Source organism: Triturus cristatus, chromosome 5_2, assembly GCF_964204655.1.
Source record: "Triturus cristatus chromosome 5_2, aTriCri1.1, whole genome shotgun sequence".
Classification (NCBI taxonomy): domain Eukaryota; kingdom Metazoa; phylum Chordata; class Amphibia; order Caudata; family Salamandridae; genus Triturus; species Triturus cristatus.
The window spans coordinates 796,739,381-796,756,829 of NC_140588.1; the positions used below are offsets into that span (position 1 = coordinate 796,739,381).

At 48.5% G+C, this 17,449-nt stretch overlaps 1 protein-coding gene across 21 annotated transcripts in view; it reads right to left on the reverse strand.

Annotated features, from left to right (window-relative positions):
* The window catches only part of MAP7D3 (MAP7 domain containing 3), a 1,121,308-nt gene that overhangs the window by 679,248 nt on the left and 424,611 nt on the right, over positions 1 to 17,449 (reverse strand). For all 21 annotated transcript variants that reach the window (XM_085607948.1, XM_085607945.1, XM_085607942.1 and 18 more), the window contains one exon: positions 16,640 to 16,773. In XM_085607948.1, the coding sequence (XP_085464074.1) occupies positions 16,640 to 16,773 (134 nt within the window). The remainder of the gene's footprint in view (positions 1 to 16,639; positions 16,774 to 17,449) is intronic.

The window sequence follows — 17,449 nt, forward strand, 5'->3', positions numbered from 1 at the left end:
TTCAAAGGGTGGACCCATTAATCTGGTGAGGACCAGATTGAGGTTCCACACCGGTGCCGGTGGGTGTCTTGGGGGAATTACTCGTTTGAGTCCCTCCAAGAAGGCTTTGATGGCAGGCACTTTGAATAAAGAGAGGTGCTGCCTGTTTTGGAGATAGGCTGCTATCGCGGTTAAATGGATACGTATTGAGTTGTATGCCAGATTGTATCGGTAAAGGTGTAGGAGGTAACAGATGATGTTCTGAATGGATGCGTCCAGCGGGTCAATGTCATTGTTGTTGCAGTAAATGACAAACCTTTTCCATTTAGCCGCATAGCAAGCTCTGGTAGTGGGTCTCCTGGCCTCCCTGATGATATCCATACAGTCAGGTGGCAGGTTTAGATAGCCAAACTCTAAGACTTCAGGAGCCAGATTGCCAGGTTCAGCTGTTGCGGATCTGGGTGCTGAATCTCGCCATGGTTCTGCGTTAAGAGTGCGGGTTTGATTCGCAGCCTTTGATGCGGCACCACGGAAAGTTCTAGAAAGGTGGTGTACCATGGTTGGCGCGCCCATTTGGGAGCAACTAGGATGAGTGTCAGTGAGTGTTTTGTGGATTCCACCAATGCAGAGAGTTGTATGCCCGACCGCTCACCAACACTAGGTCTTTCAATTGCCCGTGAGCCTGATTCCATTGACGTGCCAAGCACTCCTGAAGCGGGCGCATATGTAGTCTCGCGTGCGGGACTATGAAAATGCAGGAGGCCATCATGCCTATCAGCTGCATGAACACTCGCGCTGGGAGTGTTGAGGTTTGAACTTTGCGATCAGCAGTTGCATGCTGTTGATCCTCACTAAATTTGGCTGAGCTGTGGCTGCCAGAGTGTTTATGGTCGCGCCCAGGTACTGCCGTACGTGGGCGGGTTGAAAATGTGATTTTGGGTAATTTAGTGAGAATCCCAGACTGTGAAGAAGGTGAATGGTGAGGGACATGTGGCTGGCACATTGCTGGGCTGACTTCGCTTGAACAAGCCAGTCGTCCAGGTAAGGGAAGACGTGAATGTGTTGTCTCCGTAGATGTGCCGCCACTGTTGCTAGGCACTTGGTAAAGACCCTGGGTGCTGTTGTTACTCCGAAGGGGAGAACTTTGAACTGATAGTGATGGCCCTGAATAGTGAACCTGAGATATTTTCTGTGTGAAGGGTGTATGGGTATGTGGAAATACGCATCTTTTAGGTCCAGTGTGGCTAGGAAGTCTCCCTGACTGAGTAGCGGGAGAACCTGCTGTAGGGTGAGCATATGGAAATGCTCTGATAGAATGTAGTGGTTGAGGGGTCTCAGGTCTAGTATAGGTCTGAGCGACCCGTCCTTCTTTGGGATTAAGAAGTACAAAGAGTACACCCCTGTCCCCTGCTGGTTGACGGGCACGACCTCTATTGCACCTTTTTGCAGAATACTTAGCACTTCCTGCTGCAATAATGCCAAGTGCTCTACGGACATAGGACGGTGCTTTGGCGGTATGTTGGGTGGAGGCGACGTTAATTCGAGACAGTAACCGTGTTGGATAATGTCCCTGACCCACCTGTCTGTGGTGATGGTTTTCCACACTGACAGGAACCGTTGGAGTCTCCCCCCGACAGGTGTTATGTGGTCGGGGGAGAGGGAGTCACTGTTTGTTTTTGGGGGAGGACCTGGTGTTGCCGTAACCGCGTCCTCTGCCCTTGGTGCTGGAGCCACGATATCCACCTCTGGTGGTTTTATCATAGGTACTTTGTGTGCCTCCTTTAGTGTACTGCTGCTGTGACCCCTAACCTCTAGCTGCTCCTCTATTCCCGGGGCGACGAAAGGAGCCACTACGAAACTGCTGCGTCTGCAGAGCCCCCATTGATTTCGCAGTGTCAGTGTCTTTTTTAATTTTTTCGAGGGTAGTGTCAACTTCAGGGCCAAATAAATAGTCTGGGTTGACCGGTTGATTCAGGATATTGTTCTGAATCTCTGGCTTGAAGCCTGAGATTCTCAACCATGCATGCCGTCTCAACATGACGCTTGTGTTGATTGCCCTCGCCGGTGTGTCTGCTGCATCCAGTGCGCACTTGATGGACGCATTGGTAAGGAGTTGTCCCTCTCTAATGAGGATCTCCGCTGCCTCTTTATATTCATCTGGCAAATGTTGGAGTAGTGATTCGAGTGTATCGTAATGGGACCTATCATAACGGGCCAGGAGTGCCTGTGTGTTGGCAATGTGCCAGATTTTCGCTGCTTGCGCTGCAATCCGTTTGCCAGATGTTTCCAGCACTTTGGACTCCTTGTCCGGGGGAGGAGCATCACCTGTTTGTGAGTGGGCTCTCTTGCGAGCATTAGCAACCACCATGGAGTCCAAAGGTAACTGACCCCTAATGTACATAGGGTCTGCGGGCGCAGGCTTGTACTTTTTTTCAATCCTGGGGTTTAGCACCCGTGCCCTGGTTGTTTCCTTAAAAATGTCTTTGGCAGGTTTGAGAACCCCTTTCAACATGGGCAGAGTCTTGACAGTTCTTTCGGAAGAGGCAAAGTGTCCACCAAGAAGTCTTCTTCGACAGTGTCAGAATGGAGTTCCACTCCATGATTGGCAGCAGCCCGTTCTATGAGGGCGTTAAAGGCAGCAGTGTCCTCTGTGGGAGATGTCTTTACGTTATAAAGCTGTGTGTCATGGGTATCTGGTGCGGTACCCTGGTCTGTGGGGTCATCCCATGCCTGATCTAGGTCTTGCAGGTGATCATCAGGATCGATATCCCCAGGGTGGGTGGTATCATCCCCTACATAGTCCTCTACTGCGTCCGCCTCTGAAGGCGACGGAGAAAAGGACGGTGGATCTTGATGGAAGGGTTGAAAGTGTTCATGAAGCACTGGCTCTGACCCTGCCGGCAATTTGTGTTTGAGAGGAATTTTATAGGAGTCCAATCCCGTCTCTGGCGTGATTTTCTGCTTGCGGAGCATCAACCTGCCAGTGTTGGCGTCGATAAATTGTGGCTGTGAAGGCTCGAGATCCGTTTGTCCAGTGGATGGGGACTGCGTCTGGCGGACACGTGTCCGAATCTCGAACAGTTTCGGCGCCGTGGGCGGCGGCAACCCAAACATGATGTTGGTCGGCGCCGAGGGTGCTTTGGAAGCCTTGTGCGTGTCGGGACCCGACGTAGAGTGGAGGGCTGCCCGTTCTCTGATGCGTTGCAACGATGCCGAGACCTGCTGCACGGTGAACGCAGATGGCTGTTTGGAACCGGTCGGCACCTTGGAGGTAGGCGTCGAAGCGGCCCCCGACTTCTTTGCAGTCATGGGGTCATCGATCCGAAGGGGGGTATCGACGCTTGTTGGAGTCGATGACTTGGCCGGCGCCGCCGTCTTGGACGTCGACGTAGACGGGGTGGCCACCTTGACTTTGGTGGTTGGGGCCGATGTCTTCGGTGCCAGAGGCCGAGGCGCCTTGCGGGGTCCGAGGGCCTTCTTCTTCTGCTCGGCAACCGTATCCGCTGCGGTGAGCTCGGCACCGAAATCCCTTTTTGTGCGTTCGGAGCCGATGACCTTTGCCGGCGTCGAAGGAGTGGAAGGTTTCGAGGCCTTCGAGCCGATCACAACCAGTTTCACTTTCGGTTTCGCCGGAACTGGAGCGATGGATTGTTTCGGTTTCGCTGAAGGGAATCCAGTCGTCTTCGACAATAATGGCTCTTGTGAAACGTTCGAGGCCGGGCCGGAAGGCGGGGCCGAAGAATCGCTAGATTGATCTCGGGTAAGGCCCGAAGGCGATCCCTCGACCTGAGCCTCATGACGACGTATTTTGTCGGCCTCCGTATCGACGGGTTGGCCTAGCTCCTCGCTGGAGCTATCTTCCTCGGCCTCATCGTAGTCTCCTACCTCGTCGATGACTTCTTCTCTCTGAAAGATCACCGCATCGTCGTCTTCCGATTGGGAATCGTGTTCGGAAGCGGGGCTGGAGTCTACTTCTTCCACGCTCTCGGCGTCCTCGTCTTCGGTGCTAAAGATGTTGGTCGGGGCAGGCGCCGATTGCTGCGCCTCCAATCTCGCTGCCCGTCGATTCCGGAGAGTCTTCTTCGATCGGAATCGGGCACAGGCCATACATTTGGACTCATCGTGATCCGGTGAGAGACATTTGTTGCATACCGGGTGGACGTCGATGTGTGGGTATTTTGCGTGGCATAGAGGACACCTTTTGAACGGAGTCCTCGATTCCATCGTCGAGCGAAGTTCGATGTTCGGACCAAGCGGATCCGAAAAGCTGGAAGAAGGTGCTAAAGCACTAAAGAAACTATTTGATACCGAACGGGAACAGTACCGACGATAACTAAAGGCCTTTTGGCCTTAAACAGAAATTTCCTAACTTGAGCTAAGATAAGCACATCCGAACCCAATGGCGGAAAAAAACAATCTAAGGATGGAGAGGATGCCCATGCGCACTGTGGTCCAGGGGAGGAGTCACCTATCTCGTGATACTTCGAAGACTCTTCCAGGACAACAACGTGCAAACATCCGGACCCAACACTAGGCGGCGATCTGTGCACAGATATGAATTCAGCAGCCCACATGCCTCGAACAGTTCCATACAAGATCTATGCAATGTTATTGCTCAAATGTCTGTACACTATGTTAACTTCACGGTCTTAGGTGATTTTAAGCCCCATGTAGACAATCCCAGTTGCTCCCAGGCGTCTCAGCTAATCTCGACACTCAATGGCTTTAATCTTTCTCAGCTCCTTGTCGATCCTACTCGTAGAGCTAGCCATATATTAGATCTTATTTTCTCGAACATCCATAATCTGGAAGAAGAGGTCCCCCTTCAATTGCTGTGGACTGATCATTTTCTTGTCCCTTTCTCCTTTAGGCTGGTGATTAAGCAGCCACTAGATGGAAAACAAACTGAGCTAAGGAGGAATTGGAAAGAGGTGACAGCGGACTCCCTGGGTCCAGCTTTACAAGCAATGGAGCCACAACTGTCCAGCAACACTGACATCGACTTCTCTTCCTTTAACTCATGGATCTCTTCCGCCTTAGACATGGTGACACCCATTAGATCTGTCACAACCCCCAAAGGTTTCCCCTCTGCCCTATGGTTTTCAACAGATCTTAGAAGGGAAAACAGTAGATGCAAAAGGCTTGAAGGCTGCTGGGGGAAAACGTTCTCTCCTGCAACCAAAAATGCCTACAAGTATGCACAAAAGAATTTCCGCAAGCTGAAGAGGACTTCGAGGGGAGAATATTTTGTCAGGCGCATACAAAGTTCGGAGAACTCGGCAAGAGAAATTTTTAAGATTGTAAGATCTTTTACGAATCAGTCAGCAGTGGAGGGCATCATCCACCCATCCCCCTCCTTGTGCACAAGCTTGTCAAACTTCTTCGAGGAAAAAATCCTGAATGTATGTGTTTCATTTCCAGCTGTGTCTGAAATCTTGGCTATGCAACAAATTGCAAGCTCAAATGCCCACAGCTCCTTCGTGGAATTCATCCCCATATCCCTCAAAGAATCTATGACTGAAATCCAAATCAGGCTCCCGAGAGTATCCCTGCCCTCCCAAGCTTATTAGATCGCTGGCCCATTTGCTGAACCTGACACTTAACGAGATCTGGAACACGTCGCTAAAAAACGGCATATTTCCGGGTATCTAGAAACAAGCATTCTTGTTACCGCTATTGAAAAAAGCGAATGCAGATACAGTTGTGCTCAGCTATTTTCGCCCGCTATCCCTTTTACTGGCACCTGCCAAAATGCTAGAGAAACTGACACAACAGCAGCTACCCAAGTATATTGAGACACATGACCTCTTGCATGATTCTCAATCTGAATTTCGGACAGGCTATAGCACTGAAACAGCTTTGATCAAAGTGGCAGAATCTGTGAGAATTACTGTGGATGCTAGCGCTTCGGATATGCTAGTTTTATTAGATGCAGCAGCACACTCAATCCTACTGGGTAGATTAAACCACCTGGGTATCTGCGGGTGGCATTCTCCTGGATTCAGTCTTATCTAAGGACCGCACCCAACAGGTCTACCTGCGACCTTTTCGATCCACAGCAAAGTGTGGCTACCTCAGGGCTCTGCATCGAGTCCACTGCTTTTTAATATCTACATGGAGCCTCTTGCAACTCTTATTGCATCCCAGGGAGTGAAAGTAGTCTCCTATGCAGATGATACCCAGCTGTTTTTTTCGTTCACAGAGCACTCCAAGGCTGCCTTTCTTAGTTTTAAGGAGTGCCTGAAGAACATCTCTAAATTGATGGACAGCAACTGCCTAAAAGTAAATGCAGATAAGACGGAAGTCCTGTTCTTTAGTCAGGCATCTCCGCCCCCTGCAGATCTCTGGTGGCTGGTAGAACTGGGCTCACCACTGGTCCCGATGAACAAGTTACTTACCTTCGGTAACGATGTATCTGTAAGAAACATTAGTTAGTTAGATTCCTCACCTTAGAATATCCCCAGGCGTCAGGCTGGATCCGGAAAGATTTTTGTAGCAATACTCCTTGCGCGTCGGTAGGCTTCGTCTGCGGCTCCGCGTCCGGAGTCGTGCGCCGGAATGACGTCGGAGTACTTAGATGCCGCCCTCGCGCACTGACGTCAGTTCTTATACATAGCTTTCCGCACCAGGGACGCTGAGCCATGCAAGAAACCAACACTGGTGCCAAAAAATCTAGGGCCCTGAAAGGGAAAACCTTAACCCTAGATGTCGGTTCGCAGAATGGGGAGGCTGGGTGGGTCGGTGAGGAATCTAACTAACTAATGTTTCTTACAGATACATCGTTACCGAAGGTAAGTAACTTGTTCATCTGAAAGAAACACGTTAGTTAGATTCCTTACCTTAGAATAGATACCCCAGCAATACCAACCCCGAAGGTGGGTCTGCGAACCAAGTTCACACCAGAAAGTCGAGGAGAACAGAATAGCCAAAGCGGCCATCTCTCCAGACTTGGCTGTCCAGGCAAAAGTGCTTGGCGAACGTGTGCAGTGAAGCCCACGTCGCCGCCTGACGGATGTCCTGCAAGGGGACTCCCCGTCCCAGGGCAGTTGTCGCCGCTGTGGCCCGAGTGGAATGAACCGAAATGAAGGGAGGCTTAGCCGACAGAACCTGGAGCTCACTCACATGCCTAGCGGAGGTGATAGCCACCAGGAAGGCAGTTTTCAGAGTCAGTAGACGAATGGGACAGTTGTGAAGGGGCTCAAAGGGAGCGCACATCAGAAAAGTGAGAACAAGGTTCAAGTCCCACTGAGGCATTACGAATGGAACAGGAGGGAACATATGAGTAATGCCCTTGAGAAAATGTGAAACAACAGGGGACTTGAAAAGAGAAGGCTGATCAGGAAGCCTTAAGAAAGCAGAGATTGCAGCAAGATAACCCTTCAAGGTGCCCAGAGCAGAGCCCTGCTGGGCTAAAGAAAGAAGAAAAGGAGGAGAACCTCAGAAAGAGGGGCAGAAAGGGGATCCACAGCCTTTGCTGTGCACCATGCCACAAATTTGTTCCACCGGCAGGCGTATACCGTCTTTGTGGAGGGACGCCTGGCTGCCAGAATGACATCACAGACTTCAGGAGGCAAGTCAAATGGCATCAACTGTCGCCGCTCAATCTCCACGCATGGAGGTGGAGGCTGGACAGGTTCGGGTGGAGGACCGTCCCCTGCTGCTGCGACAGAAGGTCCTCCTGAAGAGGCAGTCGTATCGGGGATCGATGGACATACTGAGTAGCTCGGGATACCAGTACCTTCGTGCCCAATCCGGAGGCACCAAGATGACTTGGGCCCGGTCGCGCCTGATCTTCTTCAGCACTCTGGGCAGAAGTGGTATAGGCGGAAAGGCGTACAACAGACCGCAACTCCACTCGCGACAAAAAGCGTCTCCGAGCGAGTGCAGCCTCGGAAATCCCAACGCACAGAACTGCTGACATTGCGCGTTCTCTTCGGTGGCGAATAGATCTAACCAAGGATTTCCCCACTGCAGAAAGAGAACTTGCGCCACGTCCGAGTTCAGACGCCATTCGTGATCCATCATGCACCGGCGGCTGAGTTCGTCTGCTCTGGCGTTCAGAGAGCCCGCCAGATGTTGAACCACCTAGGTGATGCCCTGATGTTCCAGCCATGTACAGAGGCGCAGTGCCTCCTGACAAAGGGTCCACGACCCCACCCCGCCCGGTTTGTTGCAATACCACATGGCGGTGGTGTTGTCCGTGAACACCTGCACGACACTTCCCCGGACAGAGGGAAGGAAGGCTTTCAGTGCAAGTCGGATCGCCCTCAGCTCCAATAAGTTGATATGGAGCCGAGTCTCCGCCGGAGACCAGAGTCCTCTGATCTGCGCCTCTCCCATATGGCCCCCCCATCCCAGGAGGGACGCATCCGTCACTACGACATGCTCCGGTTGGGGTAGGGAGAGGGATCTGCTGCAGACCCAATCGCGATTCGTGAGCCACCACTGCAGCTGGTTCGCAGTGCCCTCTGAGATCAAGACATGGTCGGACAGGTTGCCTCGATGCTGGGCCCACTGAAACTTCAGGTCCCACTGCAGAGCCCGCATCCGCTACCTGGCGTGAGGTACCAACAGGATGCAGGAGGCCATCAGCCCCAGAAGCCGCAGCACCAACCTGACCGAAACCCAGGACAGAGGCCGGAAGATGGAAATCAGGGCCTGAATGTCCCGGACCCGCTGTTCCGGCGGTTAGACCCGGAACTGCGCCGAATCGAGAACCGCCCCAATTAAAAGGAGCTTCTGGGAGGGACTCAGGTGCGACTTCGGCACATTGATGGAAAACCCCAGCGAGTGCAGGAGGTCGGCCGTAGTCTGGAGGTGGGAGACGACGTGCTGGGGCGAGCCCGCCTGTAACAGCCAGTCGACGAGATAGGGGAAGACTGGAACCCCTGATCTGCGCAGATGAGCTGCGACCACCGCCATCACTTTCGTGAACACCCGAGGGGCACTGGTGAGGCCGAAGGGGAGCACGGTGAACTGAAAGTGTTCCTGACCCACGTGAACCGCAGGTAACGCCGGTGGGCCGGCAGGACGGAGATGTGGAAATAAGCGTCCTGCAAGTCCAACGCTACCATCCAGTCTCCAGGGTCTAGGGTAGCCAGAACCTGAGCTAAGGTGAGCATCTTGAACCTCTACTTCCGGAGGAAGGCGTTGACGCTCCTGAGGTCCAAGATAGGGCGCAGGCCCCCTTTGCCCTTCTTGGGAACCAGAAAGTAGTGGGAATAACAACCACAACCTACTTCTGGACCAGGAACGCGCTTGACGGCCTCTTTGGCCAAGAGGGCCGAAACTTCCTCTCGTAGAAGATGCAAATGATCCCCCGACATACGGGTGTTCAGCGGTGGCATGGCTGGAGGGGTCGTCTCGAAGGGGAGGGAGTAGCCCCTTCGGACGATTTGCAACACCCACCTGTCCGACGTGATGGAGTGCCAGTGGAGCAGGTGATGGCGAACTCTGCCGCCCACTGGCGTTGAATGGGCCTGAAAGCTCGGACTAGGAGGGCTTTGAGTACAAAACAAAATTCACAAGGAACTCATTTATAGACAATAGTCAATACTGTGTGACTCAATAATGTCACTCTGAATTAATCATAACCTCATATGACTTTTCTTTACAAAAACCATATCAAATCAATTATACATCATTCTTCACAGTAAGCCCATACAAAAAAACCATTTACTTTTTTTTGAGAATCAACCTAACCTCAGCCGAGGTAGGTATTATTTTATTCTAAAGGTCATTAATATCATAGACTTATTCAATACATTTATACAAATTACACATATATACAATTCATATTTACAGTGACATGTGACCCCACGTGAAACACCATAACCTATTACAAATGCTAGTGTATGACAAAAGTGAAAAACAGGACAAAGGTTATTGGAAATTATATAAGGACAGACTCGATATTGTTCATAATTATTAATCAAAAACTGTCTCTTTATATATGTTGTCGACGACGTTTCGACCCACTCTAGGTACCGGGTCTCTTCAGGACTGTGTTTTCTGGGGACAATAATTGCGCACTTGTATCCATGAAGGATCCAATGTGTATCGACGGTGGATAAGTATCTCTTAATCTCTAATTCAATGTTTCACTCCGAGTGGCTCAAGGACTTTTCATTGTTAGTTCCTAGAGATTGATATCTCTTAGCGCGGTGATTCCTGCAATCAGATATGTCTGTCTTCGCGAATAATGGCAGGTATATTCGGTGTTTGAATCCAATACAGCGTTATCCCCACTGCTGGACGGGCGTCTCTATTAATTGAGAAACGCTTCGGTTAAATTGAAAAATACCGAATATACCTGCCATTATTCGCGACGGCCACAGCAGGCAACTCCAGCCCTAGGGCTTCGGTCGCCTTGCGCAGCGCCACTGAAAAGGCTGCACCCTCCTCCGAGGCCACAGTCGGAGGAGAGATGAAACCAGCGTCCGGGGAGGTATCCAGACCGCTGGCATCCCCCAGTTAGTCTGCCCAGTCCTGTGAAAGTTGACCCTGGAGGGCTATAGGGTCCTCAGACCCCTCCCAGTCGCCCCCGTCATCCGATTCCTGATGAACAGGAGGAACGATCGGAGCCGGACGGTAGATGAAACGGTCATCCATCGGCGCCGGACGGCGCCGTGCCGGCGTCGGGTCCGGACAGGGGCAAAACCGGGGAACGGCGTCGTCCGGAGATGGCGCCGGAGGTGGAACCGGTGTCTGCGCCGGCAGAGGAGGCGTCGTGAGGTCGACCGGTGCCGACCGAGATCCAGGCCTGGATCCCTCGGGGACCTGCGGCGTCGGGGCCGTCGACGGGGCCGCCGGCACGCGAGGTCACCCAGTCGAAACTGCGGAGCCAGGCCCCTCATGGCCGAGAGGAAGGCACTGACCTCTGCCGGAGTCGCGTCAGACCCAGGGACCGGCGGGTATGGGGACAGACGTGGCTCCTGCGGCTCTGACATAGCCACGGGGGTGGGACCACCCTGACCCTCAGCCGAGTCGCGCGACCGGCGAGGGGAGTCTGAAGAGCGATGTCGTCTCTTGGACTTCTTGGAGTGCTTCGACTTACCCGAAGACCCCGACGAGCGATGACGATGACTGCGGCTCCGCGATCGGTCCTTGGACCTCCTCCTGGACCGGGACCGAGAGCGGCGCGGAGCCGAGTGCCGAAGATCAAGACGCTTACGGGACCGCTCCCGCCTAGCTTTCGATGTCAAGGCCTGGCAATCGAGGCACGACTCCGTGTCATGGTCGGCCCCCAGGCAATAAAGGCAATGGCGATGGTGATCCGTCACCGACATCAGGCGATGACAGGCGTCACAGGCCTTGAAACCAGGCATCCTACCGGCACCAGAGTCGAGTCGATAGACCAAAAGAAGTCAAAAAAGTTAGTCAAAAAATGACTAGGGGTAAGCTCTTCCCGGATCGGCGCTTACTGGCGCGGAAAAAAGAAGAACTGACATCAGCGCGCGAGGGCGGCGTCTAAGTACTCCGACGATGTCATTCCGGCGCACAACCCCTACAACGGACGCAGAGCCACAGACGACGCATACCGACGCGCAAGGGGTATTGCTACAAAAATCTTTCCGGATCCAGCCGGACGCTTGGGGATATTCTAAGGTGAGGAATCTAACTAACGTGTTTCTTTCAGATAATGACAGCAATGAATCTAGGTATCAAATGGGATACGGATTTGTCTTTTGCGGCTCAAGTTCTTCAGATCTCCTCAGCCTGCTTTGGAAAGCTGGGAATCTTAAAAAGAAAATCCTTGATTTACTGCCGGAGGACAGCCACAGGATCATAGTCTATGCAAAGAGGTCTTCACGCCTGGACTAAGCCCATAGTCTATTTTTGGGGCTGCCAGCCTACCTGATTTACAGGCTGCAGTTATTGCAGAACGTAGCGTCAAGACTAATTTGGCGGGTACCTTTCCGCCATCCTATATTTCTTCACCTGAGGCAGCTACATTGGCTCCCATTTGCTAAGAGGATTACATTTAAGGCTCTTACCCTGGCCTTCCGGGCCGCCCGGAACCTGGGCCCAGGTTACCTTAAGCTTAGGCCGTATCGTCAGGAACAGAAATTGAGATCTAACTATCAGTGTTTGCTCCATGTTCCGCGCTATACAAAGTCTCATCTTGGGGGAAGATCTTTCGCAGTCAGGACCTCCAGACTCTGGAACTCGTTACCATCTCATTTGGGCCAGATGGAGTCAGAACGTGATTTCAGGAAGGCCTTAAAAACCTGGCACTTTAGCCAGCGTAGGGTTTAGATGGTCGGCTAATCCTCTACTGCAATATCTGCATACCTCCGGGACACCTCTATTTGATGTAGCTATGCGCTTTATAAATGCTTATTATATTTTATTGTAACTCTTCTGTGAACTTGCCCCGCAGGTTTCACTGCTTCATTAATATGCAAAGGAATTGTTTTATCTTACATCTTTCCTAATCGTGTAAATAATTCTGGATACTGCCTTAGCAAAGGATGATCTGTCGTGACATTACAAGTCACTGCTAGTAAACCCATAATTTGATCTGTGACGCTGTTTATCAAACATGTGCCAGGAAATTCAACCTCAAACACATATATATTCTTTGTTGGATATCTCTCCACACTGCAAAACTTCTTCAAATTTTCTCAAACATGAAACTAGATGTTTTGTTCCCCATTGGAAAGCACTGATATGTGATAGACCTAGAGATGGCCATTCTTCAATTTTTAGATAGTCAGTAACACACATGATGCTGCAAGTTGCTCTACTATACAGCACTAAAGGAACTTTTTGAGAGCCAACTATAACAACCACATATTGTTTTTTCAAATATTTTCTGTTCTGACCGTGCTAACCTGTTTAAAATCACACATCATGGTATAGTCTCTCAGATTGTTCATCTTCATCATAATCATGTTCATGCATCTGCCTGAAATATTTCACATTCCCTAATATATTTGTATCCTCTGGTATACTTTGTTCCAACTTTCCCTATTCCAAGTTTCTTTTTTGTCTATTTTGAACCTGCATACAAGTACAAAATGTTTAAATCTTCTGCCTTTCCTACACTGTTGACCTAGCACAGGACAAACTTTTAAATGCGGGAATTGCAACTCACATCTATAGCATGACTTATTTCCTTTGGCATCTGCCAATCCTGCACTAATATCTTTTTCTTACATTTGTTGCACTTGTTCTACAGTTTTCACTCTGCTTTGTTCCATATTGGTAGCATGTTTTTGTGCTTGCATGTCTGTTCTAACCATCCATAAGATCGTTTGTAAGTCAAAAGGTTTTCTTGTAGTAGCTTTTTCTTAAATTTTACAGAACAGCATCCTTGAATTATCCTGAAGTTTCTCGCTTCTTCATTGTTAAACTTCTAAAATTCACAAAAAGTGACCAATTTCCTTAGCCTTGTTACGTATTTATCCATGGACTCATCTTTTTGAAAAGCTACAATAAAATTATACATTTCAAAATCTAAATTCCTTGCGGATGAAACCAGTCTTTAAGACATTTCATGAGACCTCTATCTGTAGTCTTTTCCTGTTCGGGAAATGTCACTATCAAATCCTCCACATCATCACCTACAAGATTAAGCTACAGTTCTTTTGCTTGTACATTATTTTTTGCGTGTAGCCTTTCAAAAATGCTCAAATCACCTTCTCCATTTTTACCCACCTCTGTGAAATAGTTGGTTTATTAGATATGTCAAATGGTAAAGGTCTTCAAAACGATGCTTGGAATGTTTTTTTTTTTTACATTTTCTTAATGCTTGAAATGTTTTTTAAATTTTCTTCATCGTGTACTTCTGCATCCGTATTTATTGTTGCTTCACTACTTTTTCCTCCACTTGAAATTTTCCTATATTACTTCAAATATTTCTGAGAAAATTGTAGTTCTCTTCTTATAAAAAAAAAAAAAATGTATACTTCAAAATGTTGTGTGACTTTAAAATCAAGATTTGCTGTATAATTCAGGATTAATTTAGGTGTGCCTGACTTTAAAATGGAGTTCCATTATGTGTCTCAGGTTCCAATCAGATGCGCTTGACTTCAAAATGGCCACCATTACTTCATACAAGCAATACGGCAATATTCCTTGTATGAGAATGGCATTCACTTTAAAACAATGTGCAAATGCACGCATTATGCCCAACACCTTGTTGCTGGACAAATGGATTGGTTGAATTTGTTTCCTTGGTCACTGAATGATGCGAATGTGTTCAGCTACAAATGCATGCGTGATCAGTGTCCTAACGTATCTCGTTTGCACCGGCACCATGAGTAGGATTTCTTTTCTTGAGGGTGCACGCACACCTCAGTCGGTTCCCTACTTTCAAAACCTCTACTTTTAACTTTCTGCACTATCTTGAGGGCATGAATGCTCTTTCCAACACAGGTACTGCGGGATTTTCACAGGTAACGCCAAATTACCACATGCCGGATCACGATTTTCAATGCCTCGTGCTCTTACCAGTGAGTGCCATCACCATTACACTTTCAATGCATGCCGCCTAGACGTTATCCACTCGTCGCCATTGTAACAGCTGTAATTAACTTGCAGTCAGCACGGCCTCTGTATATATTTATTCACAGCACTAGATACTGGTGCGCTTCCCTTGAAAAGCTCTCTTCAACTGTACTGTATATATTCTACTTCCCTTCAACCTTCTAACATGAACATTCCATGATATCACAGTGAATCATTACACTGCTGTTCCCTTAGCACTGAAATAAACGGCAACGAACTGGCCATCCAGATGTATGGCCTTCGTGCGGAACAGAAAGTAATTGACTGCCCAACAAGGGTTCAACCGATCCAACTGCTCCTCCTCCTTCTAGGTATAAGGCATGGGAAAGAAAGTTGAGAGGGTGATGGACTGACGAGGGTTGGGGTGACCAATTTTGGCAGGATAGCAGCCCTTAGTTTGCAACACCGATTTGTCTGCATAAAAAGAGGTAAAAAGGGTACAGGAAGCATGTAACTTGCTCACCTGTCTGGTTGAGGTAATAGTCAATAAACAAGTTAAACATTCTTTATGAGAACTATGTAGGAACTCGAACAGAGTCCCCATAAGAAAGGTCAAGATGAAGTTAAGGTCCCAGAGGAGCACAATAAAGGGAGTGTGAGAATACAAATTTGTCAACTCCTTTAAAAACACATGACAATGGGGGACTTGAAAAGGGATGGTATGTTCAGGCAGACTTGGGAATGCAGACAAGTCAGCTAAAAACCCCTTGACAACCCCTCTGAGTAAGAGAAAGTGTGTACAGCAGGACCTGAGACAGCTTGGCCTTCAAGGGGTCCATGTTACTGTCTGCACACCATGTTATAAACTTGCTCCGTCTGCCAGAGGTAGCCGATATGGTGGAGGGGCGACAAGCTGACAAGAGGATGTTTACCACCTCCGGTGGCAGCTTAAATTAACTCATGTGTCCCTGTTCAATTTCCAAGCATTTAGGTGGGGGCCTCTGATATAATTCCCCCCGATTAGGAGCAAAGGTACAGCCTGAATTGAAGTTGTATCAGGGTTCATTTGGAGAAGTGTAGGAGGTCGGCATATCTTCTTGGCCAATCCGGGGTAATGAGAATGACTTGGGCCCCGTCATAGTGAATCTTCCTCAGAAATCGAGGAATAAAGGGCATGTGGGAAATGCTTATTGTGATTAAGTGTTCAACCTCAACTCAAACGCATGATCCAAGGTTCCCCTCAATGGATACTTGAGGCACAGAAGCAGACACTGAGCCTTTTCAGAGAAGGCAAACAAGACCCTCTAAGGAGCACCCCCACTGGGCAAAGGAGTCCTGGACTACCTTTGGTAAAAACCGCCTCTCATGGTTGGCAACATAACGCCAGCTCAGGCTGTCGGCTATGAAATTCAGAGGCCCTGCAAGGTGATTGGCAGTGAGCCGGATACCTTAGAAGTATGCCAAAGACTCTTGGAGTCTTAAAGGGAAAGGATATCGTTTTTCTCAAGATTTTTTCAATGTAGGCGTATCAGCTGCGCTTTCCCCTAAATATTAGATATGCATACAATAGCTTAGGCCGTAGATGCTGCAATTAAGGTTTTTTAGAAAGGAAAATTTGGATTTGGGCAGTCCAGTCTAGATTTTGGAAAAATCTTGACTTTGATAGACTCCTTCACAACATAAAACATTTTGGACTTAGCACCCTATCTGTTGAAATATAGACAAATACATGGATATGAAGTGTTCCATGTCCACATATACTGCAGGGAATTATTCTAACATTTATAACTATCAATGAAGATCCTACAATACGGAAAAAGAGTTCCTTTCAAACACCAAAATTTTATAGGCTACACCTATGGCCTGCTCTCCCAACTATCTAACTAATTTGGTTATTGCTGATTATCCTTAACAGCACCAGGAGCAAGATACTTAGCCTACTTATGGAACAGTTTTGTTTAAGATTCTTGAGTTGATGATTTGCGTGTGCTTTCAATGAGCCTGTCGTTCAGTGATGACAGGAAAGACTATGCTCACTTCCCAAGTCCATATTCAGATTCAGTTGGCCAGTATATCCACAGAACTCAGGAGAAAGATTGGACTGTGCGCTATACAGATCAATAGGTTTCATACAAAGTACATACATTTTGTAAAGTGATTGCACCCTAAGCAGTTTCGAAAGAATTCGAGTCACACATATACGTACTTCACTGTTGAAGGAGATGGAGGACGCTTTGCCACATTTGATGGAGAAGGCGATCTTCTCCGGTTGGTCACGTTAGATGGAGAAGGAGGACGCTTCTTGACAAGGGATGGGGACTGTTTTCCAAGCTCCGGTTTCTGTATTTAAAAAAAAAGGGTCAGTGCAATAGGTTATCTGTTATGAAAGAGTATACAACTTGATTGGTTTATATAGTACTCTGCAGTTTATTTGGTTTATATAGTACTCTGCAGTTCATTCGGAGAATAGCCAAAGTGAATAACTTGGTCACATTTCGATTGGACTGAAAGGATGGTGAATTGTTACACATGCTGGAGAAAGAAGACGTCAATCGACGCAGTGTTCTTCTTGACTGCAGTAACACTGTGCAAGTATTCTAGACACCATTCGGGAAACCAGCACTGGAAAAAGTAATAGGTTGTCTTAGTTATACCTTTGCTTGGTAAAAATTAATTTGATAAGCCAAAGTAACAAAGGACGTCTATGGCTTAGTTGTAATTCATTTCAATTGGAAACGTATAATTAGGCCAATAAACAACCAAGTTTCCTCAAGTATGTGTACAATATCTCTGCAATGCTGGCCACATGCGCTCACTCGTACCAATACACAAATGTACTGTCTCGTCAAGCAAACACTCACATCAGCTTACCCAAGACCCTGATTCATGCATTTATTGACTGTCCAATAATTGCCATTAACAGCTCACCCAAGACACTCACTGATTTACTCACTCACTCAGACTTACCAATTGACTTAAATCAGCTCAAGCATTATGCTCACATACACAGCAACAC